Raw genomic sequence first — 27,846 nt, forward strand, 5'->3', positions numbered from 1 at the left:
GGAGAGATAAGCAGAGCTGTTAGTTAGGCTGCTACTGGGGTGTATTCAGCTAACAGTGGGAGTTGGGTGACTTGTGCTAGACTCTGAGTCTGATTGTTGAGTTAGCTTACATATTCATCTTATAAGTACTGGATCGTTGATGAGTCTGCCATGATGTAGAATGTTTTGAGATATCCTTGTTCATTCCGCGGGTATGGGAGGAAATTCATGAATATGTCCATTTGTTCATGTTCTAGAGCAAAAGGACGCAATCAACCCCTAGCTAGACTTGTCCAGACACCATGAAAAGATAAGAATAACTGAATGTAAAGTGCCAAGTAAATCATCCATTCAAATCCTTTTCAATTCCACGTGTCTAGCAGGGGTACTTGACTTTGACATGGGATATTTTTGCACTCAAACCATGAATAATAGAATGCTATAAAATAATAATTTCCACTAAGTTCCAGCCAACATATACCGATTGCCGGTATAGAACACCATCTATTAGCACAATTTCTCTGCTCTTCTCTTTCCAATTTATTTTATTATTAATTCTTTTGATCTGGAGTCACTCAACTTCGTCCCACCATTCCGCACCCATACAGCACATCGCAGAATAAAGTATATGTCACAGAATAAATTGTAAATAAATAAATAAACCCTTTCAGTTCACTCCTCAACATCCTACAAAACAAAAAGGAAAAAGAAAAAACCCGTCCCACGTAACACCGCGCCGGTAGTAACATGAACAACAGAAGTATCTCTCGTCAGGATGGTCCAGCTAATTTCCCAACTCAACAGTTTCAACCCGCTCAGTGCCACCGGTGACTTGAGCGAGATCCAAAAGCAGTAGTACATGCGCGCTATGCGCCTGAATTCGAGGGATTGGGTCCGGAAATGCATAGACGTGGGCTTTGTGTACCTTGTGATATCTCCGTCTGGCGTGAGTCTGCAGGTGGGGGAGGGAAGATAGGGGTGGTCGTTTTGGCTAGGATGCTTCAAGTGATTGGATGGAGTTGGGATATGGAATTCGCTTTAGAAAATGTAGTTTTGCTGGGGGGATTGAGGGAAGTGGTTTCCTCCGTTGTGTGGTCTGGTCTTGTCTGGGTCGTACATCCATGGTGTTGGCTAGAGTGGATTATCCTTAGGAAGCAGTGTAATCTATGTATTGGCCTTATGGTCTACATCACAGAATAAAAGAGGACTTATATTTTTTATGCTTGGTGCTTTTTACTGGGGTCGAGAGCGTGGGTTTGTATGTGGAGAATAACACGAAAGCCTTCTTGTATGAAAGTCCCTGGATAGTAATAGCAGTTCCTATTATATCTCTCTAAAGAAGTGAAAGTGTAGGAAGCGCGCGGTAAGCAGAAGGAAGCCTCCCACATCCCCACGCGATATCCGATGCAAACAGCCGCCCTTCACCCAATTCCAGACCCCATTCCATCAATTCATCCTTCCCCACGCTCCGATGGGACCCTCATAAGCTCGAGCGCAACTCCCAATCAGCGACCAGCGATAGATCCGCCCCTGAGGGATCGACTCGGGTCTCCGGCTTGGAAAATCCGGGGCATTCGGCAATCCCGAGCCCCTCGGGGCGAAACACCGACAGAGAGTAAGCAACGCATGTCAGCATTGCGCAACTCGTGTCGTCGAGGGTGCTTTAAAGCGCCCTTGTCAATCTGGTGCTTGGCCCGTTTGTCGATTGTCGAGTCCGGTTGAAGCGCTGTGCTCTTTCCACACCTATCACGGACTACCACAGCAGATATCAAGCCATCATGGGCCTCTCCGCCAGTCTCCCTCAATGGGGAGCAACTAAGACCCAACAGACCCCAGACGAGGCGCATCTCCGCATTATCATCGTCGGCGCGGGCCTCAGCGGTCTCGCGACGGCCATCTCCTGTGCCTCCCACGGCCACTCGGTGCAGGTCATCGAGCAGGCCAAAGAACTAGCCGAGGTATATCCTTCCATCTATCCATCTTGTCTATCCCATAGCCCTTTTGCTAAATCCATCCACCAGGTCGGCGCAGGCCTCCAAATCACCCCCAACGCCTCGCACCTCTTCCATCACTGGCAACTCCCCGCCAACATCTGGACCGACGCAGCAGAGCCCACATCACTCACCGTGCACCGCTACACCGGGCAGATCCTCGCGCAAGAAAACGACTTCGACCGACACATCCGCGCCAAATACAACAACGCCCCCTTCATCGACCTCCACCGCGTCGATCTGCAGCAGGCGCTATTCGCGCGCGCCAAAGCCCTCGGCGTCGAATTCCACCTCGACACGCGCGTCGACCGCCTCGACTTCGCCACCTCCACCGTCCACACCCTCTCCGGGACGGAGTATACAGGGGATCTGATCGTGGCGGCGGACGGGCTGTGGTCGAAGTGTCGCGAGTGCTTTGAGGGACGGAAAGACGACCCCCTGCCGACGGGCGATCTAGCGTATCGGATTGTGTTGAACGCGGAGCAGATTCGGGCTGAAGATAGTGATCTGCGAGAGTGGGTTGAGAACCCGCAGTGTCATTTCTGGGTCGGCCCCGGGGCCCATGTGGTCGCTTATTCGATGCGAGGGGGCAAGATGTTTAATATTGTCTTGTTGGTGCCGGATAATTTGCCCCCGGGGGTGTCGAGACAGGCGGGTTCGGTGGATGAGATGAAGGCGTTGTTTGCGGGATGGGATCCCGTGTATGTTCTTCCTTTCTCTTTGAGTTTCTTTCTGGCTGGCTGGTCGGGGAGGTAGTCGTGATGCTAATATGGACTTGAACAGGTTAACGCGATTCCTCAACTACGTCGACAGCGTCGACAAGTGGAAACTCATGCATCGTGAGACACCCGCCATTCAGCACATCCCCGGAATGAGAAATACTAACCCCATGTTCAACCTCAGACGGCGAAATGGAATCCTGGGTCAACGACAAATCAAACCTCGTATTCATGTATGCACATACATACCCCCCCCCCCCCCCCCATTCCCAAAACCCGATCAGCAACTAACCCAAAACAGAGGCGACGCCTGTCACCCTATGCTGCCCTACCTCGCGCAAGGCGCCAACTCATCTCTCGAAGACGGGGCCGTTCTAGGCGGGCTCCTGGGCCATCTGAAGAGTAAATCGCACCTGCCGCAGGTCCTGCGACTGTACGAGAGTCTGCGGAAGTCGAGGGGAGAGGCCATTGTGAGGGAGACGTTCAAACAGGTGCGTTCTTCCTCCTTATCCATTCTCAAACGCTTCTGCTTGGAAGGGAAGAGGTGTAAGGCATGAAGTACGCAGACTAACAACAACAGCGAAACGACTTCCACATGCCAAACGGCGAGGCGCAAGAGAAGCGAGACCATATCTTCCTGTCCCAGCTAGGGAAGGAGATCAAAGGGGCTTTTCCGAGTAGATGGTAGGTGGAATTTGTCTCCGGAGAGTTGGCGTTTTATGTTTTATGCCTAACACGATACAGGACATGTCCCGAGGTTCAGCCCTGGTTGTACGGATACGATGCCATCCAGGAGGTGGAGAATGCGGTGGCGCAGAATCCAGAGCTGTTTACGAACGTGAAGAAGACGAAGACGTCGAATTTGTAACACGAAGCTATCTGGGAAAGGAAAGGGATGAATCAGGGTTTGGCGTTTTCTGCGGCTGTGTATTCCAGGTCCAGCTAGAAATTGACGGTAGAGAGTAACCATTCGTCAAGCAAATAGAGTATCGTAGAAAGTATAATAGCATATTGTACATTGGAACCGTCATCATCGTCTAATTTAATTGTCCAACATGGGCAGCCCGCCCAAGTCATCGAAAAGCCGGGCAATCCCTTCGAACGAGCAATCGGGGAACCCGAATCCGTAGGCCCATTCCTATTTGAATTAGCACCAGTGTTTAGAGACATCACGGACAAAAAGCAAAGGGAATGGCGCAGGGAAGAAAATACCGGGATGTCAAACCCTCCCTGGCTAGGAACCGTCTCGGAGGCAAACGTCGCAGTATTACTCTCTATGCTAGCGCCGCCCACGGACGCTGACTGGACGTCGGAGGCCCGGAACTCGCGCAGGTAATGCTTGATGATGTCGACGGACTTCCGTGCAACGACAGACTCGTCCATGGCCTCGAGGATCTCCACCGCCATTTCGACGGATCGCCGTAACGGGATGGTCTCGGCGCACATGCCAAGCTTGGACATGGGAAGGAGGAGCGTTGAGGTGGCGAACATCACGTATGTCACATTGTACCACCTTGTCTTGTTGTTAGCTAGGTCATGGGTGGGGTGGGGGAAGGGAAGGGAGTGTGGAGTGCCATACCAGCACCGGAAGAATGTATGGATGCGGTAGATGTCATAGATCACTTCTATTGTCCTCATGGCTGCATCAAGGCACTTGGCGATCGTTTCCTCCAGCTCGGTTGGCGTGTGTCGTAGTTTTCGGGTGAAGTGGCTCAGGAATGGGCGGAACAGCAGCATTTTCACGTTATAGTAGCCTTGTACCACGATTAGACACACTCATGGGACATCAGGATGAAGGACTCACGAATCCCCAGGACCAATCGCTGCCTTCGCGCCCATTTCGGATCCCGGAGTGTACTCCCTGCGGCTGGCTGTCTCATGATATCTGGCTTAATGCTGTCCGGCAGCTTTGCCATCCATCGGTCCAATTCAGACTCGACTTGGAGGGCTATCTGCAGCTTCTCCTGCAGGGTGATGCGAGAATGATAGATTTGCACCGAGACCTTTCGGATGATCTGTGCAAACTCCACCATCCAGGGAATGATGGCGTACTCGGAATCGTCCCTTTCAGGGAGCGGGCGATTGTGGTATTCATCCATGCCTAGGGTGTCGGGGCGGCCGACAGAAAAGCTCATTTCACTAGATCCTCATTAACCAAACTTCCAGGGGTACCCTCGGGGCAAATACAGCATACATCTCTAACGAAAATAGCCCCCTGAGTCGGGTTAGCCAATGGTTCAGCGGTCCATTAACACTCGGCGTCACTCACCACCAAGTTTTTGAAATCCAGCCAGACCGATGGTCTGTCGAGTTTCGAACTTCTCGATTGAATCCAGCTGCTAGACATGTCCGGATGGCCAGACCCAGGTACATATAAGCCACTGCCGCAAACATTAGCTCCAGCAGGGATCCGTGGTCAACTAACACTCACAGTTGGGATTGAGCTCGTTCTGGCAGATTTTTGCCTGTTTCAGTTAGATTATCCATTTCCTAGACCAGCCAGTCCCATTCCTGTCTTACCATCAGATACAGACACTGAACAGTGTCCAGATTATTCGAAAAATGCAGATAATTCAGGTACATCTGCGCCTCGCCAAACAGCTTCCGACTCCATTCAAACCGCGTCAGGCCACCGAGCCTCTCCTCGTCCCACACGCGCACAAGAGCACCGAACGAAAGGACACTCAGATACAGAGCGACAAAACTTGGTTCCGGCTGCTGGTCCCGGTTCAGCCACAGGTCGTGAGCCCGTTGGTAGAAGTCCTCCTTGTCTATCAACGGATGGATGAAATGAATATTCTCAAAGTACCCGTTCATAAAAGCATGGGCCTGCTCGAAATAATAATCCTGTTGGTGTAAAGTCACATGGTGCGCCGGACCAGCCGTGCATGAGGGCGAAAAACTCGAGTTGTGAAGCGTCGAGATCAATGAGAACTCCGGCCCATTGGGGCGGGTATTCCAGCGTTCTTCCTCGGGCAGTTTAGGACCCCGTGCCTTCTGTAGATGTCCTATCAATGCTGCAGACGATGTACTACCGTGATACTCGATGCCTTTGGTGTGATGATTCAGCTCACTAATACCGTCGTCAATAGCGTCTCCAGCTTCGTCAGAGTTCTCGTAGGCCAGCGGCACTTCTTCTCGCGGCGTCGACGGATTCGGGGGCATGGAACATGGCGTCGCGTCTATACTGGCCTGCGGGATCGGTCGATCTGCAGATTCCGACACCACCCTGTGCGACTGGGAGGATTGCTGCGAGGCAATCTCCGACTCGGCCAGATGGAGCTTCGCGGTGAGCTCGTTGACTTTTTTCTCCAGGTCCTGGACGTAGCTATGCAGCGTGTGTCAGAAAAGATTGGTCTCTCGGGGGAATGGAGCATCGCGCTCACCTCGCCGACCGATTGCTTTCCCGCTCGCGATAGGTGCCCTGGTAGACGCAGTCGATGTGGCTCTCTGCAAGGAACGTCAGACCATGGCACAGGATCCCAGGACATTTCCGCCCACTCACTCTTACAGTGCGAGCACGGATAGAGCTCGTCGCATTTGTATTTCTTTAATCTACACCGGTCGCAAGCTTGCGCAGCGCGCGGCCGCTTGGCCCGGGGTGTAACCGGGTCATCAGCTGCAGTACGAGTCTGTCGGTGCATGATCCATCTACAGCTGCAGGATTCATCCGAGATATCGAGGCAGCAAACACGATCGGACGTTCGCAGATCGAAGTGTAGATAGAGATCGATGCAGGCAGAAGAAGTGGGCAGAAGGAAATGCGCCGGAAATGCCGAGTGCCGATTCTCGCCCGTCACATGACTGGCCCCGCGCCCCACGGGGTTTGGGGATTAATTTATCCTGAATTCTTCATATGATGCCATCTACTTCGTACACTCATATCTGACCATCGTCAGACCTCCAGGTCCATCTCCACCCCCAACTCCGCTATGACCGCTCGCCCCCGCGTCAAATCCCACGTCTGCTGCTCATCCGGCAGAACCACACCCTCGAACGGCGTGCCCAACCGATGAACCAACGACTCGATGCCATCGCCGTCCGTAAATGACCAGACTCGCACATATCGACTATCAAAACGCAGCGAGAACGCCTCCCCCGCCGGAATCACAATCGTCTCCCCCTCGCGCAGCACCAACGACCTCCCCGACTCTTTCAGAGAAACCACCAGCTTTCCCTCCATAACACACAGACAGTGATCTACATTCGCAAAGGTCATATACTTCGCGAACAGCGCATTCCCGGTGGGGTAGACGCTCGATGACTCAATACTGGAGATCGCGCAGACACCGTTGCTCTGCGCCGTGGTGACAAAGGGTCGCGACATCACGCCTCCCAGCATCCATCGCGGGCCGGTGTTGGCCCGTAGGAAGAAGGGCTGCGATGACTCGGGCAGCGTCTCGTCGTCCTTGGTCCATTCGCTTACTTCTGGGGGCTGGTAGTCGGGTTGGAAGACCACGTCGAATTTCTCTTTAGCGGCCATCACCTTGGGGATCAGGAGGGACTTGAGGTCGCGGTCGTCGTTCTCCGGGACGAGGATCCCCTCGTAAGGCTCGGAGACGTGTCGGAAGAAATCCACCCAATCGCCGGGGGTAATTAAACCGTAGAGCTCCGTATGGGGACCTAGCATTACAGGGTTGTGAATCACTGTCTAAGAAACCACCCTCTTCGTTAGCTTCAATCTGCCCGATTGTAACAGAACCAAACAGAGGACGAAGTATTCACCGGAGGAATGTAGGCAAAGTCACCCGGGCCCATGATCCGACACCTGTCCCCGTTCCATAATTTCAGAAACCCTTTCGTCACTAGAAACACGTCATGGGCGTGGTTATGGTAATGGAAGCCCGGCGCGTCCGAGAGAACCGCGCCGCTCTGGAAGACGGCCATCAACCCATTGGTTTGTTTCGCGGACGCCAGAATGCGAAAGACACCCTTGCTGCCGGGGATAGTGATGCGCTCGCCCTCCAATTGAGGAATCGCATACGGAATCCTCGAATCCGGGGGCTTCTCACTCCAGGGCAAAGTCATGGTGGGGTGGGTCGGTTGCAGCAAGAGTCTCAACAGTGAGAAGTTTATCTTAGCTAGAAGGGAAGGGTCGAACGCATTATAATAAAATTATCCACGACGGCGTGTGCCGTAGAATGTAGATCCTCCAAGTCACCCTCGTCATTCGGTCGAGGAAGTGGAGACGCTTTGGTGCCGACGTCGGAGATGCCGCTGGAGGAGGGGCTCGGCTTATCCGGTCGACACGTTCCTCGCTCTTAGTCTTTACCCCGGATTGTTCGATTACGGAGTAATGGAGGACGCAAATGACATCAGCGCTTGAACTAACACTAGCTAGCGCTGCCTTGGTGGGTAAAATCAAATGCAAAAAGCATGTTATGTTCCCCTCGCTGGATTGTGCCTGCTTGCCTCGGAAGAAATTGAATTGCATCCAACATAAGATCGTGACAACAAAATAGAATAGCATATTGAACAGAAAAGCAAAAGATAGCAATCAAGACCGTCACTCAAACATGATGCAACAAAAAGATAAACAGGGCACGTGATATGTAGTAGCCCTTGTATGGCTACCCTGCCCACTCCACTGCGCCAGACCGACCAACCCAAACATCAATCAAAGTACAATATATAACATTCAATGCTCCTCGCTGCATGAGAAGCAAAGCGAGCGCATAATTCGTTTGTATAGCAGGCGAATCCATCCCACCCAGGCCATCTATGAGCCGCGAGGCCTATTGGTATTGGTTCCAACTCTCCCACCCCCGGGACCGTCATTGCCATCCTCAAACCGTTTCCACGGTTGGTTATGTCTCAGATCTCGTTTGGGAGACAATGAAGTCGAGGAGCTTCTGCTCAGCGATGCCGGGGAATTTGGAGTAGATGAATCGGGAGTAGACGCCTGGGCCGCAGCCGCCGGGTTGCAATGTGCGCAGACAAAAATGTTGAAGCCACGACCACTGCAGCTACTACAGATCGATCCTCTACAGTATGTTAGGTCATTTAAGGCCATATATGTTGACAATGGGATATATAAGCATACCTTGGTGCATTACCTGCACAATGGCGGCACGTCAAGACCGTTCTTCCGCCAATGCAGGAGTTATGTTCTGGATCAAGGCGGACAGTGGAGACTACTTGATGAGCCATGGTGGAACGAATTGACTTCTCTGATGTCAGAGGTAGGAGCATAAAGATAACCGAAGTATAGATTATAGATGGGGAATGGGAATGGATCTAGTTTGAGATAGACTTTGGCACAGATCCTTCTTTATGGGAGTCATATTAGCGCTTCTTATAGATTGAGGGGCACCCATCATGCGTGAGACGCGGCAAATCAAAGGGAAAGAAAAATCAAGATTCAAGAAATTAATGAAAGAAAAACTAAAAAAGAAAAAAAGCAAATCCTCAAGAGACAGGGCGCGGCAAACGCAGGGAAAAAGAAAAGGGGAAAAAAGGCAGGATTAAATCAAAGCGATAGATGGATATGGCAAGAAAGAACTGCACCTATACCAGGCTTTTCCCTGCTCAGACGAACGAGATTCTCCCCGTAGAAAGCCGTAAGACGATATTTTCAGAGATTGTGCAACCTGGACTCGAGTCAAGGAACACCAACTCGAATTTCGCATCGGTAGTGCCGATGGATTCCAGCCATCGTACTGGCGGGTATTGAAAGAGCCCGACATGACATTACTGGAATAATCAGAACCGTTGATCGTCGGTCACATTGGACTGCGCCAATGAAGACGTGGTGAATGTGAAGGATCACATAGGCAACCTCCCATGCAGGAGGCACATTCGAGATTAATAAAACACAATGCCTGTCGGTCATAAAACAATGGAAATGCCCTAGGAGTGGGAACCAGGAGGCATCTGCGATCCATTGAGCTGGGTCCACCTTGGGCTCCTTGTTCCGATGGTTACAAACAGGACCAAGCCCAGCTGCGAGGGTCGCCTATGGCGCGTCGAGTTGAATTGCATCTGGATCTGAATTGCAGAAGATCCAACTGGTCTTAGTCACGAAGCAATAAGGCAGCGAAAAGAAAAGGAGGGGACCGTCGTGAGTCAACGTGACAGCAAGCAAAAAATTCCATGAAACGGAAAAAATAGCGGAAACGCATGGCAGCCATCAAGAGTCGTGCTACTCGAGCTACGAGCAATCGGCACGATCAGCAAGCGGTCGCAGGTTTCCTGACCGCCATAATGAATCCGAATGACCATCTTCGAATCTTCAATTGACTGTCGCCCACGGATAGGTGCAGGAAATTAATGCGAGCATGATATCATTCCTCGGTCCCATGTATAGATCGTACAGGTTGCATTTCCATTCGGGACGGCACGGTGACACTGGGGGAGAAAGCATGAAGTAGAGGCCCTTGCATTTGCGCCGAGCACAATCCAGCTTGCCGCGTTAAGAGCAACCGGGAGGATTTCATCTTGCACGAAACTGCCTACCACCAAGTAAGTAACGCGAGAGTATCCCCTGGCGGTGGGTCTGCATACATCGTTCTCGGTCTTCTAACGGCCGAAAGGCTGTGAGTCGTCGGGCTTACTTGCCACAAGTCTCAGCAAAGATTTCTTTTTGGCCCTCGCTCCTGTGATCCAACAGCATTTGCGCCGCGATTTCCGACAATGCCACGGCGGAAGGATTCACGCTACTGCAGCGCTGCCGATAGTGCAACTGGATTTCCAGATAGGCTAGGCAATTTAGATCCGTTAAGATCAAGTTCGATTTTCGGTATCGTTGCACCTAGAGTGTCAAGGGATGTTTCATCCGACATGCGACCCCAATACCGGATAGTCGGAGCAAGCGATGAGTGGTCAGTCTCTGAGCCAGCAAGGGGACAATCCTCACACACATTGGTCTCGTGGTAGCCTCCGACACAGCAACATGCATGTCTCGTACAGTTTAAGGAATGGATACTGATGGCCTGCCATGCAGGTATCCGTTTAGCTAAGGGTGCCATGGAATTGCCATCGCATGCGTAGCACGGTGATTGCTCCAGAAATAGCCCAGTGATCTCGTGTCAACTTTTGCAAATTTTTTCTTCATCGAATGGGCTTTCTCGAAGCCCGACCAATCAAACATTCGATGGGCTCTGGCCTGCACATTGGTCACATGTTATATGAATCCCTGGGTTTAATATGAAACAGGACCATCCAAAGTGATCATTTCTAAATCTTCGTGCGATGCATTTGGTGACAGACACGGCCGACTGAGAATTAATTGGCCGTCACCATCTTGACCCATTGGTGGAAACGAGTGGACTGGACTAATATGGTTGAAATTCGCGATCTCTCGAAGGCAACAAGAAAGGCAAAAGAATAAGTAGCGAGGAAGTCGGAGGAATTTTCTTTTTCCTTAGAAGCAAGTTGGAAGAAGAAGAAAAAAAAAAAAAAAAAAAAAAAGCCGAAAGGTTACAGCCGCCCATGTGTGGTCATTCCTAGATTACTTGCTGCTGCCACAAGCCGAAATCGAAGCCAAATCGACTGTTCAGCTGCTGTCGAGAAAGTGGCTTGCTGACTACTGATCATCGCATAGGCATGCAAAAGAGCAAGTATTTCCAGCCTATTCGAGGCTAACAGACCTGCAAGTAACCGACCGAAATCACGCGCTGAACTGGGATCTTGATTTGGGTAGATGTGACGATTAGATGGCAGTGACTTCGAGCTGTTCGGATCTGAATCGCTCATAGAATGAGACATGTATTATGTCGATGCTTTAACGTGCAGTTGAGGGAGTATTCTGATTCGTAGTGGTGGAGTCACAACGCTTACTCTCTCATAGTCCAGCATGCTGAGGTTGCACGAAAGAGAAGAATCACCGCCGACTTTGGCGGGCACAAGACGCTGCCCCGGTCAGCTGACCCCCTTCTTCACTTGGCCGACAACAAAGATCATGAGGGACTTATAGACATAGATTTAAGTACGGTTAGAGGCACGGCGAGAGTTTACTTCAAATAATGCTATTACCTGCCTAAACACAACTCGGTTACATCAAAGCATTGCGCGTCCTGTTGTATTCATCGCCGCGCCCAGTCTCGGTCAGGTAATCCTGAAATTAGAGATGAGAAGGAAAAGAAAAAAGAAAGAAAAGAAAAGGAGAGCATATCCCTAGCCAGTAAACAGAGGTTCGACAAAAGAAATTATTCCCGTGCATAAGTCATTGTTCGTTTAATAGATCGTAACGGTAAGAAGGCCAAGAAAGACATTGTCAGTCCACCTTTTTAAAGAGATTGGGGGCAAGAAGCACACTCCGTACAGTGTCCTGTCTAGATAAAGTAATCGGAAGGAAGGGAGGCCAATAGAGCGACAGTGCCAACAGCTCCTATCATAGCACCGACCACTGCGGTAGTCGCATGGCTTCCAATGTTTGACGCCTCGGATTTCTTCAGCCGCTTGGATGGTCGCTCATCCTGTGGTTCGGAGTGGGTCAAATCCTCGATTGAATTCGCCTCGTTGGCCTGGCTCATGGTTGTGAGTTGCGTGCATGGATCTACAGTGCCATTCATGTCAAGTTGTGGCTGGGCATCGGGAAGGCAAGTTTCTTCACGTTCAATCCCGACAAGCGAATTCTCGTTCGAAGCATTGTACTCAAATGCAGATGAGTTATGAAGCAGTAAGTGTGGAACGTCTAAGGGACTGTTCTCCACGTCTGCTATCTTTCTCTTCCGGGGTGCCTTTTGCGTGGGCGGTTGAGGTGACGAAACAATGTCAGCTATCCTCAGACGGGTGTCCGGTCTCGAGTGAGTGCTAATTCCCTCGCTGCCGGAATTGTTTGAAATATCTTCCTTGGCGAAGACAGCCGGTATCACAGTGTTCGTTCTAGAGATACCTGGCACGGGCAGTCTACCGGGTACAGTCGGTGCTGAGTGGGCGAAAGGTCCATCATAATAACGAGGACAAGGGGTTAAGGTGTCGTTCAGAACCAGCTCAGGGCCTATCTGCTCATTTCTTAGCTGGCCATATTGAGAGGTGGGATTACCACGCGACGGCCACCCTTCTACTGCTCGGCCAAAGCTGTTTGAATGGAACCCGGTGAGCGAGTGGTCAAATATTCTGCCATATGGTTGCAAAGGAAGGTGGGCATTCGCATACAGTTGTTGACTAGACGACCAAACGCCAGGAGCCGGTTTGCCGGGGGGTTCGGCCAGCATCACCTCGGGCTCTAAGAGATTTTGCGGGTTCGGGTTCATGGCGTCGCCGCGGATTCCAGGCAACTCAATGTTGTCGTCGACGGGATGGTCTGCAGGCAGCTCGGCGGTGGCATCTCGCCCTATACCCGGCACCGTAAATCTTTGGCGATTTGAATGGGTGCCCGCATTCTCTTTGTCGCCACTGGAGGCGTCGGCTTGGGCTGGTTTTCGATTCTCTGGGAATGGCGGGATGGGCACTGTGAGGGAGAGACCGTCTGCATCTGACAATTCAATATCGGATTCAAAAGACGAGTCGGACATTGAGTCTTCATCGGATCCCGATTCATCATCCTCCGATTGGGAGGCCAAATCACCTTCAGAGTAATCCAGCATGGAATCCAGCTCAGAATCACCGCTATCATCCGGCTGATCCCGAGCTTCGCCATCTGCCTCTGCAAGGGCGCCCTCATTCGAGGAGGGTGTCATTCTAGGGGTCGCGAGAGGTTGACCGTTTTGCTCGCCATCGATCTCGATGGGCATCTGCTGGGAGCCACCTTTGACTCCGCCATCGATTTCCTTAAGCGAGCTAGTCAGTGGAGAGAGGACTTCAACAACCGATCCATCTTCCGAATCATCTTCAGAGTCAGAGCTGCTTTCAACGGTGGATATCACTGGGGCCGGTTGGCCAGTAATTTCAATATCATTGTCGTCGTCGTCGTCATCATCATCATCGTCAGGAACACAAAACGTGTTGGTGGCCACTTTAGTTTTATTGACCTTGCTAGATGGTGCAGCTTTGTTTTCCCTTTTCTTCCCGTTAGTATATATAGAACAGGCCACAAATTGCATAACATACTCAAAACCAAACCATTGGCATTCACAGCGAACTGACAATGGGGGGAAGGTTTCTAGAAGACAACAAACTGGTCAGTGCTTATTCCAGAAATTTAACATGACAACAATCGGAAGCTCAAAGGTTCACTCACCATGACCACGAGTAACCTCTGTTCCAAAAACCAGCAAATCCCCGGTTTTAATCGGGGCTTCGTCATCGACGTCAAGTTTCCTGCCATTTACCCGGGTGCCATGCATGGAACCATCATCGCAGATGTAGACAACCTGAATATGATCATAGCAAGTTAGCTGAGATGAATTCTCGTTTTCAGGGCTATGTGCATAGGCGTGCATAGCCCCCGATCCTCATGGTACATCGTACCTTTTTATCCAAGCACGCCCACATCTTCGCATGATTTCTTGACATGACTCGGGAGTCGAAGAGGCCGTTCTTTTCGGTCGGAGTGAGGTTCTTCGCCTCACGCTTGGAGGCACGGCCGATTTCGACATGATCCTTGTCGGAGGTGAAGGTCAAGGAGCGGTATGGGAAGGAATCAGCCAGGCTGAAAGTGTGAAGGGTCACCACCACTGTAACACAAGCAGAATGAGTCAGATCAGATGTGTCGAGTTCAGGGTGTCAGAGAATAGCAACAACACTCACCCCGTTTTCCGTCCATGCCGGTGTATTTAATGCTGAAACGATAACGATAGCCAAGTCAGTTCAGGGATATATCGAGTTCTGTCAGAGATGTATGAGCGAGTGTCCCAATAGGAACGACACTGCATGTACCGGCAGCTAATCTCGTAGGATGAAGTCGAGCAACGGGCCGTGTAAAGAGAGTGTCCAGGACACTACGTCCTAAGCCGCCAAATCGAAACAGACCAACGATGGGGAGGTGGGAAGACAGAGTGACGTGGAATCGAGGGAAGGATAACAGCTGGGAGGGGCAGTGAAGTGTACCTACCTCTGCGGACGGTCGCTGTCAGGCAGGGAGCAACGTGGACCACCACGGGGTACCGCTGCTAGGCAACTCAAGTCGTACAGTCCAAGACTGCCAGGGAGAAGCAGTCCGTCTGTCCGACAAATGGCTGGGGGGGGGAACCGACTTGTTTTCCAGATCCCAACGACAGGTTTGATAGGGATTCGGGGCTTTGATTAGGCCTTGAAGGTACGGGAATCGACGGTGTCAAAGGAGGCCGCTGCAGCAATGCGGAGGTTGAAGAGCGTTACGTCAGATGGACACGGCGAGTAACATCGAAACCGAAACCGTTTGCAATCCACCAAGGATGCCCAATAGAAGACAGAAGAACAGCAAACTAAGTCAGAGGAGATGAGCAGGAGCAAACACTAGGAACCCCTCTGACAGCAGAAAAGGTGACCGATGGAACAGATCGATGGTGAATGAGCGATAAACTGATAGGCCGCAAGTGGGGTTGCCGTCAGGTGGACACGCCCATTACGGCGGGATTACGGGACGCTGCGGAGATGCCCGGAACTCCTGTTGAAGTATACTGGAGCTACGTAAATATAGCCCAAACAAAGAGTAATGCTCGCGGGCATTCGCTATGGTACAGTGTGGTTCCACCTCCCCGCCCTCTACTACCTCGCAGCCAAGCATCAAGCCTCAAAACAAAGGAAATGCACCCAATCGACCGTCCTGGTCCCTTCCCGCCATTCTTCCTATACATAGAATCGTCCCGTGCAGCAGGATGGGAGAACTAACAACCGTCATGAAAGACACGACGAATGGGACGGGATCCGAGAGAAAAGAAAACACGAAGTAAGAAGAAAGAAGAAAGAGAAAAATAAGAAAAGAAAAGAAAAAATAATAATAACAGAACACGAAATCCCCAAAGATATAGTAAATACATAGGCAACGAATGGTCCCCGGCGCCCCGACATATCAGACCGACAAGAAAAGGAATAAGAATCAGGCTTGAACTAGCACTTACCCACTTTTTGGCCCGAAGATGGCCAAGAAGAGAGAGGGAGAGAGAAGAACAAAAGAGAAACAAAACATTAATCCAACTAATGGCTCATGGTCATCTCACAAACTTGGGCAAAGAAAAGACTGCTTCTTCGGAGGTTTCTTTTGGGTTTCTTTTTACAAGCCTGGGGCGCCGCCAAAGCCGCCAGCACTCATGTTCGAGAGACGCGCGGCGAGCTGAGGGTATTTCTCCTGCACTTCCAGTTGCGTCCGGGTCGCCTCGGCATATGAGATAGCGTTGATGATCTCGGCCTCGGTGCGAGCAAGCTCCGCCGCCCGCTCAAAGTACTTGAGCGCCTGCGAAACCTTACCCTGCTGCAGCAGAAGCTGGGCCATGGTTCCCACGGCAATATCACACTCGGGGTCAACTGTAGTCCGGTCAGTAATCCGTAACTCGACTTGGAACGGAGGGTTCATGGATGACACTTACTGATCAAAGCCTTCTTGCACAGGTTCTCGGCCTCGGGGAAGTCACCCTTCCACTGGAAGAGGGCGAGAGCCTTGTTGATAAGCGGCAGGACATTGATACCCAAAGGCTTGCTCTGCTTCTCCATCTCCACGGCCTTGTCGAACTTCTCGATGGCCTCGGAGAAGTTCTGCTGGTCAAGAAGAAGCTCTCCATAGTAGTTGTAAACGTCGGGCACATCCTCGAAGTTCTTCACGGACCGTCTGAAGGTAGCCATGGCAGACGCAACGGATCCCATCTTGTACTGCGTCACACCCAGCTGAATGTGAGAGTAGATGAAGGTACGGTCGAGATCGATGGACTTCTGGTAGTCCTTGGCGGCCTCGGCAAATTCACCAAGGATGAAGTGGAGCTGGGCACGGTGGTAGTAGATGTCGGGGTCGTCCTTGTTGTGGGAGATGGCGAGCTCAAAGTCGTCGGCGGCGGAGTCCTTGTTTCCAAGTTCCAGGTGCAAGCTAGCACGCTTGATGTAGCTCTGCACCAGGGAAGGTTGCAGTTCAACGCTCTTGTTAAGGTCGAGCAGGGCCGACTGCGCGTTACCCGAAAGGTAGGTGAAGGTGGCTCTCAGGTTGAGGGCCAAGGCCTCGAATTCACCCAAGTCACCAACTTCCAGAGCCTTCTCAAACGCAGCAGATGCCTCTTCGTATCCGTCACCCGTCTTCTTAGCCATAGCAATCAGACCCTTGCGCAGCAGGCCCTTGCCAGAATCCTCGCTCAGTTCGACGGACTCCTCGAGACCCTCGGGGAGAGGCTGGGGGCGGAAGCTCTGAAGGTAGTTGGACACAAATGTCGGACTAGGGAGCTTCTTACCCTTGGCCTCGACAATAGCCTTGCCCTTCTGCTCAGCCACCTTCTTCAAGAGTCGCTCAAGAGCGTTGCGGCTGACTTCATTGGAGAAGCCGTCGATGATGCAGCTAGCAGTGAAGTCCAGAAGGGCCTCGCTGTACTTCTCCAGGTGCTCATATGCGATCGCTCGCCTGTTCAGGGCCTTGACATATTCGCTATCCATGGCGAGAGCGGCGCTCGTGTCCTCGATGACCTTCTCCCATTCCGACAAGATGTTGTAGCAGGCAGCGCGGTTGGAGTAGAAGACGGGGTCGGGCTTGCAAATGATAGCCTTTCCGTAAAGATCAATCGCTTTGTTGTACTCTTTGGAGCCGTAGGCCTTGTTGCCGGCAGCCTTCAGCTTGGCGGCGTAGCTCTTCCTTGTCTGTAATCCCGAAATCAGCGCCCGCGGGAAGCCAAGAAGCCGAAAGGTGTCAGAGATCAAGGCGACTTACCTCTTCCGAAAGCTCTCCGACCGTGGCTTCATCAACCTCCGGGATCTCTTCGGCGGGCTCCTCGGCCTTCTTTGCTGCAGATTCTGGGACATCGTCAGCCCGGTTCTCGCGGTGTTTTGTCGGGCGGGGACGCGTTCAATCGACATACCGTCCTGGACAGAGGAAGCCTTGGCCTTCTTTTCCTCCTCGGCCTTCTTCCTCTCCTTCTCCTTCCGTCGCTGATTCTTGCTCTTCTTCTTCTCCGCGGGCGCAGGAGCTTGAGCCGGTCGGCCGGTGTCGGAGAGATAGTAGACGACACCAGCGCTGGTCACGACGACGGCCACACCGGCAATGGTGTAAACCAGAGCCTTATTTTCCGACACCCATTTCGAAACGCGGTCCCATACCGACGCTGAGGAAGAGGCGGGAAGCGAAGCAGTGTCGACAACGATGTTCTTCGCGGGTTGAGGCAACGGCGATTCGTTCGACATGATGACCCGGTTTTTGTGAATTCCTTTTCCTTTTATCCTCTACGTTGAGTCAGTCAGTTTACCATGCAGGCACTCAATGCAGTCGAGACGGGCGAAGAACGGGAAAGGAAGAGGGAAACACTGACTGGTCCAGGGTGCACGGCAGGAACTTGTCGGCAGGAGTTGGAGGATTGAAAAGTTATGCGTTGCGAGGTTCCGGCGACGCAGTGGCTTTCCGAGCTCCCAGACCAATCACATCCGCCGCAAAGGGATGCCCAGCTCCCTGTTTTCTCCACAACATCGTCAACAGGGTCAGAGCACCGGAGTTCTAATTGCCCTGGACGGCTTATCCACCAGATTACAGTCTATGACCGAATTCTCGAAAGACTTGCAAGCTAACAAGATACCAGTGATCGCTTAGGAAACCGCCAGGTCGGGAAGAATTGCCAGTCCTGTTCCCTCTTCTCGTCAAGTCGACCAGGAAATATATCGACAACTGACAATGGACAAGGAAATGGCCAGCTCATTTCAAATTATATCAACCCTTCGCTACGATCCCGCACTTCCGAATGTGCTCAGGGCATCTCCCTCAGAGTCGTATCCCGATACCCTGTGCACACCGTATTACCTCCTCCCGTACCATCAAGACCGTCTCCTCAGCGCAGCGCAATGTTTCAAATGGCAAGCCGCGATAGAATTCCTTGAGAAAGATAGAGATCAGTTCCTCCAGTTTCTCGACACGTTCATACCGGACAAGACGAAACCGTGGCGTCTCCGGATCGTGATTGACCAGCATGGAGTCGGCACGGTCGAGGCCAACCCGACGACAACAATTGATCTCTCAGGTCTTCTCGTCCCTTCCGAAACGAACACCTCGTCGAGCCCATGGCGTGTCTATGTAGACACACAACCTACCACTCCCTCCGCGTTTACTACACATAAGACCACTGCGCGGGATGATTATACCTCTGCGCGCCTTCGTTCGGGAATCCAATCTCCGCAGGAGCAGGCTGAGGTGCTAGTTGTGAACCCACAGGGCGAAATTATGGAGGGAAGCATCACGACGCCATATTTTAGGCGCAAGGAGTCAGTATCTGAGACCGACGACCGTGCGGGTCAAGCGATCGGACCAGATTGGATCACACCACCCCTCTCCAGCGGTGGCAATGCGGGCACAACGAGACGCTACGCGTTGGCTCAGGGGTTTTGCACCGAAAAGATCATTCGAGCTACGGATCTGATTGACGGGGAAGAGTGCTGGCTCAGCAATGGAGCTCGCGGTTTCATTCGTGGGATAGTTGTGCTTAAAGGATAGGATCATGTTGGTTCGGTACTAACCCTTCAGAGAGAATGAGAGATCCTAGATCAGGCCATGATTAAATAGAACGATTGAATGTAAATAATCAATTCTAATAACTTGCCACAGGGAAACCGGCCAGGTTTTGTTACGCAGGAAAGTTGCCGAATTCTCGAGGGCGCATAGCCATTAGGCCTCCATTCCCAGTCCCTTCTTGAATCTTCTCTCCTTTTTCTTATGTTTTTCTTCTCCACTACTAAATCAATCTCACTGTGTTCACTATATAATTAAAGAAAGTAATGCAATGTCCTGGCAATAGTATGCTTTATTGTGCAACAATTCTTGCTTAAAAACGAGCTTGAAATAGCGGCATTATATATATTCTATGAACCACACTATAGAGATTGTCGACACTGGATACGCTTGTATTTCAGCAATTGAGTGCAACCAACACAGCAGGAACACAATGCCACCCCTTGTTTTACAGCAGGTAGACCGATACCTCTACCTCGGTCGTATCTGCACATGCAATGCTGCGGAGATGCTGTGTAGTTGCGTAATAGATCCGGTTTTCAGGTGGCAATGCATGGGCTGTTCAGGTTCGGATACTGCGCCTTGCCCAGGACCCTGGCCAGTTACGAGGATGAGGAATAAGATGACTATCTGTAGAAGGACACGAGATCTCTGGCAACCCCGCCTCTTGATCGCGAAGTAGAGGAGAGCGTCTACTCCGTAGAAACGAAGCTGCAGCGCCAGTTGGTCAGCAACACACGTGATCGGCTCCCCGCATTACCGAACGGGACTAGCGCCGACGGAAGCTGACAGAATCGCGGCCTCTGAAAGGAGGTTCGGACGGTCGGACCCGAGCAGAATTATTGCCCGACCACTGAGAAAAGCCATTGCGCAGACGAGCACCCAGCAGTTCAGACCATCCCCATCATCCCACCGCCACTGCAGCTTCATCCCTCCCCAGAATCCCATTCTACACGCTTTCTATATGCCTCTGCAACAATGAAGTTCTTCGAGAATGTGTTCACCTACGACTACTCCTTCCCTGCCGTCTCTTTAGCCTACTTCCTCCGCTATCCGAACCCGTATTCTCGCCATGTCCTTACGACCGACGTTATTGATCGATACGTTGACCCCAAAACCGAGCGCCTTCACACAACGCGTCTCCATCTGAAGAAATCCAAGGTTCCGTCGGGTATCCTCAAATTGCTGCCGAAAGGCATGGGAGGCTCGGATCACTCCGGCCAAAGTTATATCCTGGAAAACACCGTCGTTGACGCCAAGGAGGGCTGGATGGAAACGGAATCACGCAACATGGAATGGACTGGCATCCTGAGTGTCGTCGAGAAGCAGGTCTATCAGCGCCAATCGATTGAGGGGGCGCTTGAAAACCTGCAGGGACTGTCTCTCGACGACAAGATCAGTGAGCAGACGACGGTCAAGACAACGGTCACGTTCCGGTCCCGACTTGGACAGGGAAAGCTCCTGGGAAACAAGAAACGAGCTGAACACAGTGTTGATCACGCCGGTGATGCCGATGAGGAGGCTCCGAAGAAGGGTTTTTTCTCGTCATTATCAACGGCCGGCATTCAGCGAACAATTGAGCTCATCGGTGTCAACAGAACCCGAGATGCCGTGCTCAAAAGCAAGCAGGGCATGAACGTTGTGCTGGAACGCCTGCGAAATGGCGGAATTGTTGGTGTTCTCGAGGGAATGCGCCAGGATCGCGAGGCAGCCTTTGGCGGAGAAGGTCCCTGGAAGCGCGTCTGGCTCCGGGGCAATGGCCTCAAGGACCATGCGCATATGGATGACGACGACAACTGAACATGGCTTAATGCTAATAGAGCGAATCTGCAGAGAACTATTTGTGCAATCTTCGAGCGCGGTGTTATGGCGTTTTGGTTTTATCACGGACACTCTCCTACATCTTGACATGACTTATTAGCCATCGCTGTCAGTTTATGCCGACAGCCTCATTGTCATGCTGCATTTCTTCACTCTGATTTTTTATTTTATCTTTTGTTTTGGTTTGACCCTACTCCTGTCTCCTTTTGTTGATCGTGTACTCAAGAGGGAACAAAATTGCTTGTATATTAGGAAAAAAGAAGGACGGTCGACTGAAAGTTCACATGGTGGTGACAACTGTACTATATATATTGGAAAGTCAAGGAAGACCAAGGGGTTGGTTTCATTTCATCAATTTTTTCTTCTCTTAGGAATCAAAAACAGAAATGATACTATTTGCTGATCAACCGACATTCACCTTAGTAATCCCAGTAAAACATCAGTCGCCCAACACGGAAACAGCGACCACTCACAACAACAAACAACATACTGCTCAATTGAGGTCTTTATGGGGTACAACATATCTATCGAGACCAAGAGAGCTCCGAAGAACCCGTTGATACTGAACATGAGTCCCAATGTGAATGTCTCGTCTTGATACAAATGCTTGGATGAAGCGAGCCATCTCCAAGACGGACGAGCCTAAGGATTGCACAGAGGGTCATTCCGAAATTTTCAGTTCTGTTTGAGACTATAGTCAACTTGGTCGTGCATTATCTCACAATTGCACAATCTTTGCGGATCAAAGAAAGATTCAAGACGTCAGAAGGTGGACATTCATTTTCCGTTGAGTACACTCTCAACACCAAGCCTCTCTAGCGCTCATTCCGGAGTATAGTTCTAACACGAACGCCTTCAGGAAAGGATGGAGCGCCAACTTCCGACTCGCGGAATCAAGCGGGAAAGGGAAGACCAAGAGGGCGATTATTACTCTGCTGAATCATCCTCGTCCGCAAGGAATCCCCTGAACTCTATCGATCTGCTCAACCTGAGCCAGAATTTCAGGCTTCTTCCTGTTCCGGAAGATATTGATGACCTTGAAATGACATCTCGAAAGATGCAGGACCTCGCTAGAGAAGTCAGTGAGGGAAACAGTCTCGCACTCTACACAGGCTTGAAGGTGGCTTCACAGAATCCGAGAAGCCTAGACAGCATAGCAAAAGCAAATTTGACACCATACGAGTTGCAGCAGTATGAACACTGGAGAAAGTCGAGGGATAGCCACGACAACGGCTGCTACAAGAACGACACCATGAAACTTCCGGACATTAACTGGGAGGAAAATGTGGCACCCGTGCCCAATGGGGCGCAGAGTCTCAAGAAATTCCGACAGCGCGCAGAGGCCATGGATCGGATTTGGGGCTACCAGGGGGCCACGCCTGAGCATGCATCATGGCTTACCTACCACTTGACCTCGATGTTGCCCCTAGTTAAAGCAGTTACGAAGATCTCTAACCTCGAAAGAAACACCCAGACCAATAAATCCTACGCCCGCGAACTAACCGACATGGAGGTTGCAGAGCTTGAAACGGTGCGCAAGGTTGTGATTGTCGCAGAGAGGAACAGATCAAGGGAAATGGCCAAGGTCCGCAGACTGACCCGATCCATCGCTGATTCGGTCGCAATCATGAAGTCGCGTGTGCATGCGCTTGAGAAAAAACATGGTCGGTCGTTGTAACCAGGGGGCGCAAGGATGGCAGCTTATTCCGTCTAATTGGCGCAAAATGGATCACTTTTACGAGCAAGGGATTTATACTCCGTATATTATCTATTATTGAAAAAAGGAGGGCTGTCTGCCACCGGCTTCACCGACAGGGGGAACGACATGTTTTATTTTATCTAGTAGTCGCCAAAATCCCACTATTTATTGAAACATCGGGCGATTGAGACGGATATGAGGTCTCAATTTCGGAGTAGGACCTAAATTGATGCATGCCAGCACCGCAACAGATTGCTGAATTGAGTAACGCGGAGTGACCCTCCCGGCCTCGAGATCATGACGCAAGGTTTGATTGCGGCATAAGGAACAGGTTTCCCTGCCCAAAGAGACCCAACGCGCAGAGACATCATTGGATGGCGGGCTTGTCGGATATTAATCTGGGTCCTACCCACTGCCGCCAAGTGCAGAGGAACACAATTCTCGTCCTCGTCTATGGTTAAGTTCCCGAGACGTGTCGCGATTTGCTTGCCCTATATCCTTCCAGGCGAGTGGCTCGTATCCTACGGAGGACCTGTAGACTGCCAATACTAGATAGCAGTGAAGGCACTCCGCGGAGTAAGTCGGTACTCCGTCAAGGGCCTGGCAATCGACACCCTGAATCTGACACTGATTTACATTCTTTCGGCGAAGGCAGTTTAGCGTCCGCGGATTGGCCGGGCTAAATTGCTAATCATTACGGGATTTCCCTATGACGCAGTTGAGAAGGCCGAACAGATGACCTCATGAGCCCCTTTGGCCTATGAGCGTGGTTTTTTTTTTTTTTTTTTTTTTGTCCTTTATGCCCATCCTCCGTGCAACATGCATTACGGCCGCAGGGCAGGAAACGGCCAGAGCGTACATACATACATTCAGATCCCTTTGATCGTGCATTGTGTAACGAGGACTCGACTCCTGGATTTCCTGATAAGGATTTGGCTACAACACTACTCCGTAGTATGCAGAACGGAGGAGAGGGTTGGCTCCGATGACCAGCTGGTCGCCCGTGCCAATGCATGTAAAACCAGGTCGGAATGCGCGCGCAAACCCTATAGTCTGGAGTACTAGTCCCGTGTGACTAGGGAGTAGTAGGAGTGAATGTTAATGTTTACTAGGGATTTTCTTTTCTAGCTTGCGGTGTGATGGGACTAGAGCTGGATTCTCCGTGTTCTACTCCGCTCTTGTGCACGCGAGGGGGTTCAACTCGGATATTGATGGGACTTCGACCTCGGCGATGATCGAGTTCGAGTTCGCTTTAAACGACGGATACTATACCGAAAATTGAAGGTTCTTTCTTGGCAGAACGTGAAGGGAACTGTCAACAGCAACCTGGAACAGTACCACTCAACAGTCGTAAACGATGCGCGACGATCAAATGCCAGCGATGATGAGCGTGGTATCTCGGCAATCACCAGCTACTCCGTACCAGGGTAGTATTCGGATTAGTACTTGATAATCATTACTACCATTGTCGGCGCTGGGACCTCGGATCCAGGGATGAAGCGAAGACTAGAGCACACGCCGTTGGAAGTCCGACGAACTATCGCTAGATAGGAAAGCAGGATAGGAACCGTGGTCGTCTGGCATGCTCAATAGAGAAGCACCGGGGCGCTTTAGTCGTGAAAATTTTGACTGACGGAGTAGGTCCAATTCTTGGATGAAGATAGATGGAGAGGTTATCCGCATGATGGGGTTAATTTTGTAATTTTATTTTATTTTATTTTATTTTTTCAGGTCGTGACATTATCTCGAGGTACTCCATACTCCGTAAATCCTTGTTTTATTTGATTTTTTCTTTTTTTTTTAATTTCGACTTTTGATGGGATCAAATTTCCCTTCCTTCCCCAACGGTACCTTACGGAACCGTCGGTATCGATCGATGCCAAGAATACCAGGCGATGTGTCATCCGCCAGAAGAACATGCAGAAGCCGCAGAGATACGCAGCAGTCGCATCGGCATCGCCATCAGTACTTATCGCCCTCGTGATTGCGATCGTGCCGATTATCATTGGACTACCCTGTCGACAGTACGGCTGAAATCCAACAGGTGGCAACAGCGCTGCACATAATCCGACCAAAAGATGTCTCTCGAACCAGTGACCAGTGAGCCTAGGGGTCACCAAGAGGGGCGGATATCAATTTGGAACACTAGTATGAACTGTACAGTAGTGTCAGTACTAGTTCGCCGGTAAGCCCTGTTTGGTGCAGCATCACTGACGGAGGCCGGAGGATGGCTTCTTACGGAGTAGTAGCTGGGACTCGGATTTGGCCCATCAGCCAACAATGATTCCCTGAGGCTCGTGATTATGATTTATGATGATGATACGACTGAGACCGTGGAGTTCGTGGTGCAACCCGGTCTCCAGGCAGGAGTCCTACGCCATAGATAGTAAGAAATACGACGCAATCATACCCAGGACCGTAGGAAATCCTCCGTAATGAATCCGAATGAATTTTATGGATTTTATGGATGGATGGATGGATAAAGTGTCCTATCACTGCCTTCTCGGTACTAGCACCGGGGTCAAGTGTCGCTGTTTCAAGGTACAATAGATGGAATGGAAACTTCGGAGCTACCCATAGGGCCGATGGAGTCGCCTGTATGGTTCTCGCACTATTGCACTCACTCAGGAAGGTCGCAAGTGCCGACAGACTCCGTGTTCGTCAAGTAGGCAGTGATGCCCGCACGCAGCAGAAGGAGGCAGCGAGAGGGGGCAAAGAAGAAGAAAACCAGCCCGGCAAAAAGAAATCCAAAATCAATTAAATGAAAAAAGAAAAACAGAAAAAAGAAAAAGAAATGCCTAAAATAAGACAAAACCGGCGGATTACAATACCGAGGTCAGATAGTTTACTAGCGGAATCTCAAGTTGCAGTGTGGCTGGCAATGTACGGCCCCTCATTGGCCCCTCCGGGCCCTGGAAGGGCACCAGGGCCGAAATATGTGACGGAGGGGCGCTGTGAGTGGCCATCTCCTGGCACCGGGGGCTGGATCAACCGCCGGAATTTCCGCATTCGGTCGGGGATATGCGGGGACTGGCTGTTAGCGGCGCCGGCCAAGCTGGGCCAAGAATGCCTCTCGAAAGCCAGGGAGCCAGCCAGAGACCCCCTCGGCTCCACCACTCCCTGTTTCACGGGCAAGACACGCCTTTTGGGATGAATCCAACGACCGGCCAAGGGAGACATCACCGTCACGCCCAGCGTTCCTTCTTTAAACTCTGCGTCTACCCAAGAGCGCAGCTTTAGCAGCTACGACGCCGACCGCTGCTGTTGCTGTTGCTTTCTTTGCTTGCCGCTACTGTCGCCGCTTCACGCCATTCGTCTGCCCACCGGGCTTGCTCTCTCTCTCTCTTTCTTTCACCCTCCCTCCCTCTTTCTCTCTCCTCACCCGCTTTTCTTCCAGCGTTACGGACGGCGCCCTCGATCAGACGCCCGGCTGTTTTTCAACCATCGGACCATCCCGATTCGGATCTGTTCTGCCATTCATTTTTCCCTGGATTTTTGTTGTCTGCCTTGCCCTTGCACGGGTAAACAACTTCCCCTCCCTCCCGTCATCCCCTCGATCACGCAGTCGACCGTTCGGCCGTGGTTCTGATCCCTTGGCTCTTCTGGACGTTGGACGGACACAAGGTGGCTTGCCGGAGGAACACCTTTCTTATTTTGACGATCCTTCACACGACCAGAGAAGAATTATTTGGCCCCGGAATACCCAATCGAGTGACCTGGCTGAGCCCGGACGGACCAAAAAGCGCCGAGGATTCCACGATACCGTATTTACCCTTGCGCTCTGATGATACCCTAGTGCATTCTCCCTATTATGCTATAGACCTTTCCGATCCCTACAACTGGCAACAACTCGCGTTTATCGATTCCCCATCCCCTCTGACCGCCAAAACCCCCCCCCCCTGTTGAGCTCGGTTATGAGCATGGTAGTCGGCTGGCTGCTGTTTCTCTGAGGTTGGTCGGTCGCACTCGTCAACACAGGTCATTCGCCTCAGTTTCGGCCCCAAATGGCCATGCAATCGGGTAGGGGGTCGAAGCTTCGACCCTACTTGACCCTTCTAATATTCGCAACTATCTTTCAGTCAGGGCTCGCTCAGCTCTGTTCTTTCTGGGACGGTGGATGTGTTGATCCGCTTGCTCAGACGGCGGTCTCCTTCGGGTTCCCTCCTCTCTTCCTCGATGACATCAATCTTTACTATGGTTTTGACGCCAACTCGCGAGGGAAAGGCCACGAGCCGATGACGAAGGCTAGCTTCTGGCTAGGGTACGCTGCACGACGCATCGATAACTCCGTCATCGATCGAAACCGCACATCCGAGATCGCAATGCGAATAGGGAACTTGACCGGCACGCCGGCGGGAGATAATAATGGATGTGACGGTGTTTGGGGACCCCAGTGCTCCAACAATTTGAAGTCTGCGTTCAAAGGGGCCATTTACGATTTGTCCAAGAAGGGTGATTATTATAGTTACCCCTTGGACACGGTTATAAGCCAGATGCTCATCAACCCGCCCTCCCTGGCCAATTGTCCGCCTCCGTTCTTTGACGTCCAGACTTTCCCCGTTCAACGTATGTGGAAACGATCTTCCCCCTTGCCCGCTGACTTCTCATTTGTCAATTTACTTAAACCTTATTAGCATTCGGACAAGAAACGGATACCGATCTATCAGCGACTCTGAAGACCTCCGGCACCAGCGAAAGCCCGTGGAAAACATGGTTCATTGACAACATGACCTCCAGCCAACAGGCAGAGCAGGTAGCTGTCGCCATCATCAGCCGGGGCCCTTCATACAATAGTGCTCCTCCGCGCAGCAAGGATGACGTCCAAATAGAACTGGTTTGCGTCCAAGCTCCGTCGACTGGGAGCTCATCGACCCAAGATACATAGGAGGACCAAAGAGAGTCCGTTTTATTTTTTCCTTTCCATGTGTCTCATCTGACATGGCTTCTCAGTCCCGAGTCTTCCGAAATACCATACCGTATATCTACTTGGTCTTGGATTCTGTCGGCTCTCTTGACTCACCTAGCTGTGAAAACACGGTTTTGATATCGGCGAGAATGTTGTCGATGACACATTGGACGGATCTTGCAAGTATATGGGAACAGAATCCCACGACCTGGCCTCGAACAGTTGGGGACTGAAGCTGGATGAAGACA

At 51.3% G+C, this 27,846-nt stretch overlaps 9 protein-coding genes across 9 annotated transcripts; 5 read left to right on the forward strand and 4 right to left on the reverse strand.

Moving 5' to 3' along the window:
* The first annotated feature begins 1,440 nt into the window (after positions 1–1,440).
* On the forward strand, positions 1,441–3,659 carry P170DRAFT_372021 (putative monooxygenase). The gene is made up of 7 exons (XM_024845188.1): positions 1,441–1,937; positions 2,001–2,671; positions 2,754–2,809; positions 2,874–2,922; positions 2,991–3,180; positions 3,270–3,373; positions 3,434–3,659. Exons 1-7 carry the CDS (start codon positions 1,758–1,760, stop codon positions 3,555–3,557), a joined length of 1,374 nt encoding a protein of 457 aa, XP_024709060.1. The 5' UTR covers positions 1,441–1,757; the 3' UTR covers positions 3,558–3,659.
* On the reverse strand, positions 3,580–7,717 carry P170DRAFT_451768 (RmlC-like cupin; the record flags this gene model as incomplete). The annotated part of the gene is made up of 11 exons (XM_024851218.1): positions 3,580–3,827; positions 3,902–4,202; positions 4,269–4,443; positions 4,494–4,828; positions 4,884–4,904; positions 4,959–5,070; positions 5,121–5,154; positions 5,210–6,017; positions 6,191–6,321; positions 6,591–7,340; positions 7,415–7,717. 11 exons carry the CDS (start codon positions 7,715–7,717, stop codon positions 3,732–3,734), a joined length of 3,066 nt encoding a protein of 1,021 aa, XP_024709061.1. The 3' UTR covers positions 3,580–3,731.
* A 566-nt stretch (positions 7,718–8,283) lies between these two features.
* Positions 8,284–9,085, reverse strand: P170DRAFT_4260 (uncharacterized protein). Its single transcript, XM_024847682.1, has 2 exons — positions 8,733–9,085; positions 8,284–8,658 (listed from the first exon to the last, which is right to left on the reverse strand). Exons 1-2 carry the CDS (start codon positions 8,879–8,881, stop codon positions 8,409–8,411), a joined length of 399 nt encoding a protein of 132 aa, XP_024709062.1. The 5' UTR covers positions 8,882–9,085; the 3' UTR covers positions 8,284–8,408.
* A 2,876-nt stretch (positions 9,086–11,961) lies between these two features.
* P170DRAFT_469249 (FHA domain protein) lies at positions 11,962–14,336 on the reverse strand (the record flags this gene model as incomplete). Its single annotated transcript, XM_024852610.1, has 5 exons — positions 11,962–13,630; positions 13,682–13,733; positions 13,812–13,944; positions 14,042–14,247; positions 14,321–14,336. The coding sequence occupies 5 exons, from the start codon at positions 14,334–14,336 to the stop codon at positions 11,962–11,964; spliced, it is 2,076 nt and encodes a 691-aa protein (XP_024709063.1).
* A 1,428-nt stretch (positions 14,337–15,764) lies between these two features.
* tom70 (putative mitochondrial outer membrane translocase receptor (TOM70)) lies at positions 15,765–17,863 on the reverse strand (the record flags this gene model as incomplete). The annotated part of the gene is made up of 4 exons (XM_024852611.1): positions 15,765–16,015; positions 16,078–17,323; positions 17,394–17,476; positions 17,542–17,863. The coding sequence occupies 4 exons, from the start codon at positions 17,861–17,863 to the stop codon at positions 15,765–15,767; spliced, it is 1,902 nt and encodes a 633-aa protein (XP_024709064.1).
* Positions 17,864–18,344: 481 nt separating this feature from the next.
* On the forward strand, positions 18,345–19,157 carry P170DRAFT_346133 (uncharacterized protein; the record flags this gene model as incomplete). The annotated part of the gene is made up of 1 exon (XM_024843549.1): positions 18,345–19,157. One exon carries the CDS (start codon positions 18,345–18,347, stop codon positions 19,155–19,157), a length of 813 nt encoding a protein of 270 aa, XP_024709065.1.
* Positions 19,158–20,039: 882 nt separating this feature from the next.
* P170DRAFT_431577 (MSF1 domain protein) lies at positions 20,040–21,375 on the forward strand. Its single transcript, XM_024848068.1, has one exon. It carries the CDS (start codon positions 20,151–20,153, stop codon positions 20,970–20,972), a length of 822 nt encoding a protein of 273 aa, XP_024709066.1. The 5' UTR covers positions 20,040–20,150; the 3' UTR covers positions 20,973–21,375.
* A 4-nt stretch (positions 21,376–21,379) lies between these two features.
* Positions 21,380–22,671, forward strand: P170DRAFT_451772 (uncharacterized protein; the record flags this gene model as incomplete). The annotated part of the gene is made up of 2 exons (XM_024851219.1): positions 21,380–21,495; positions 21,951–22,671. The coding sequence occupies 2 exons, from the start codon at positions 21,380–21,382 to the stop codon at positions 22,669–22,671; spliced, it is 837 nt and encodes a 278-aa protein (XP_024709067.1).
* Positions 22,672–26,696: 4,025 nt separating this feature from the next.
* On the forward strand, positions 26,697–27,577 carry P170DRAFT_346545 (uncharacterized protein; the record flags this gene model as incomplete). Its single annotated transcript, XM_024843570.1, has 2 exons — positions 26,697–27,258; positions 27,327–27,577. 2 exons carry the CDS (start codon positions 26,697–26,699, stop codon positions 27,575–27,577), a joined length of 813 nt encoding a protein of 270 aa, XP_024709068.1.
* Between the last annotated feature and the right edge of the window lie 269 nt (positions 27,578–27,846).

This window comes from Aspergillus steynii (assembly GCF_002849105.1).
Source record: "Aspergillus steynii IBT 23096 chromosome Unknown P170scaffold_1, whole genome shotgun sequence".
Classification (NCBI taxonomy): Eukaryota; Fungi; Ascomycota; class Eurotiomycetes; order Eurotiales; family Aspergillaceae; genus Aspergillus; species Aspergillus steynii.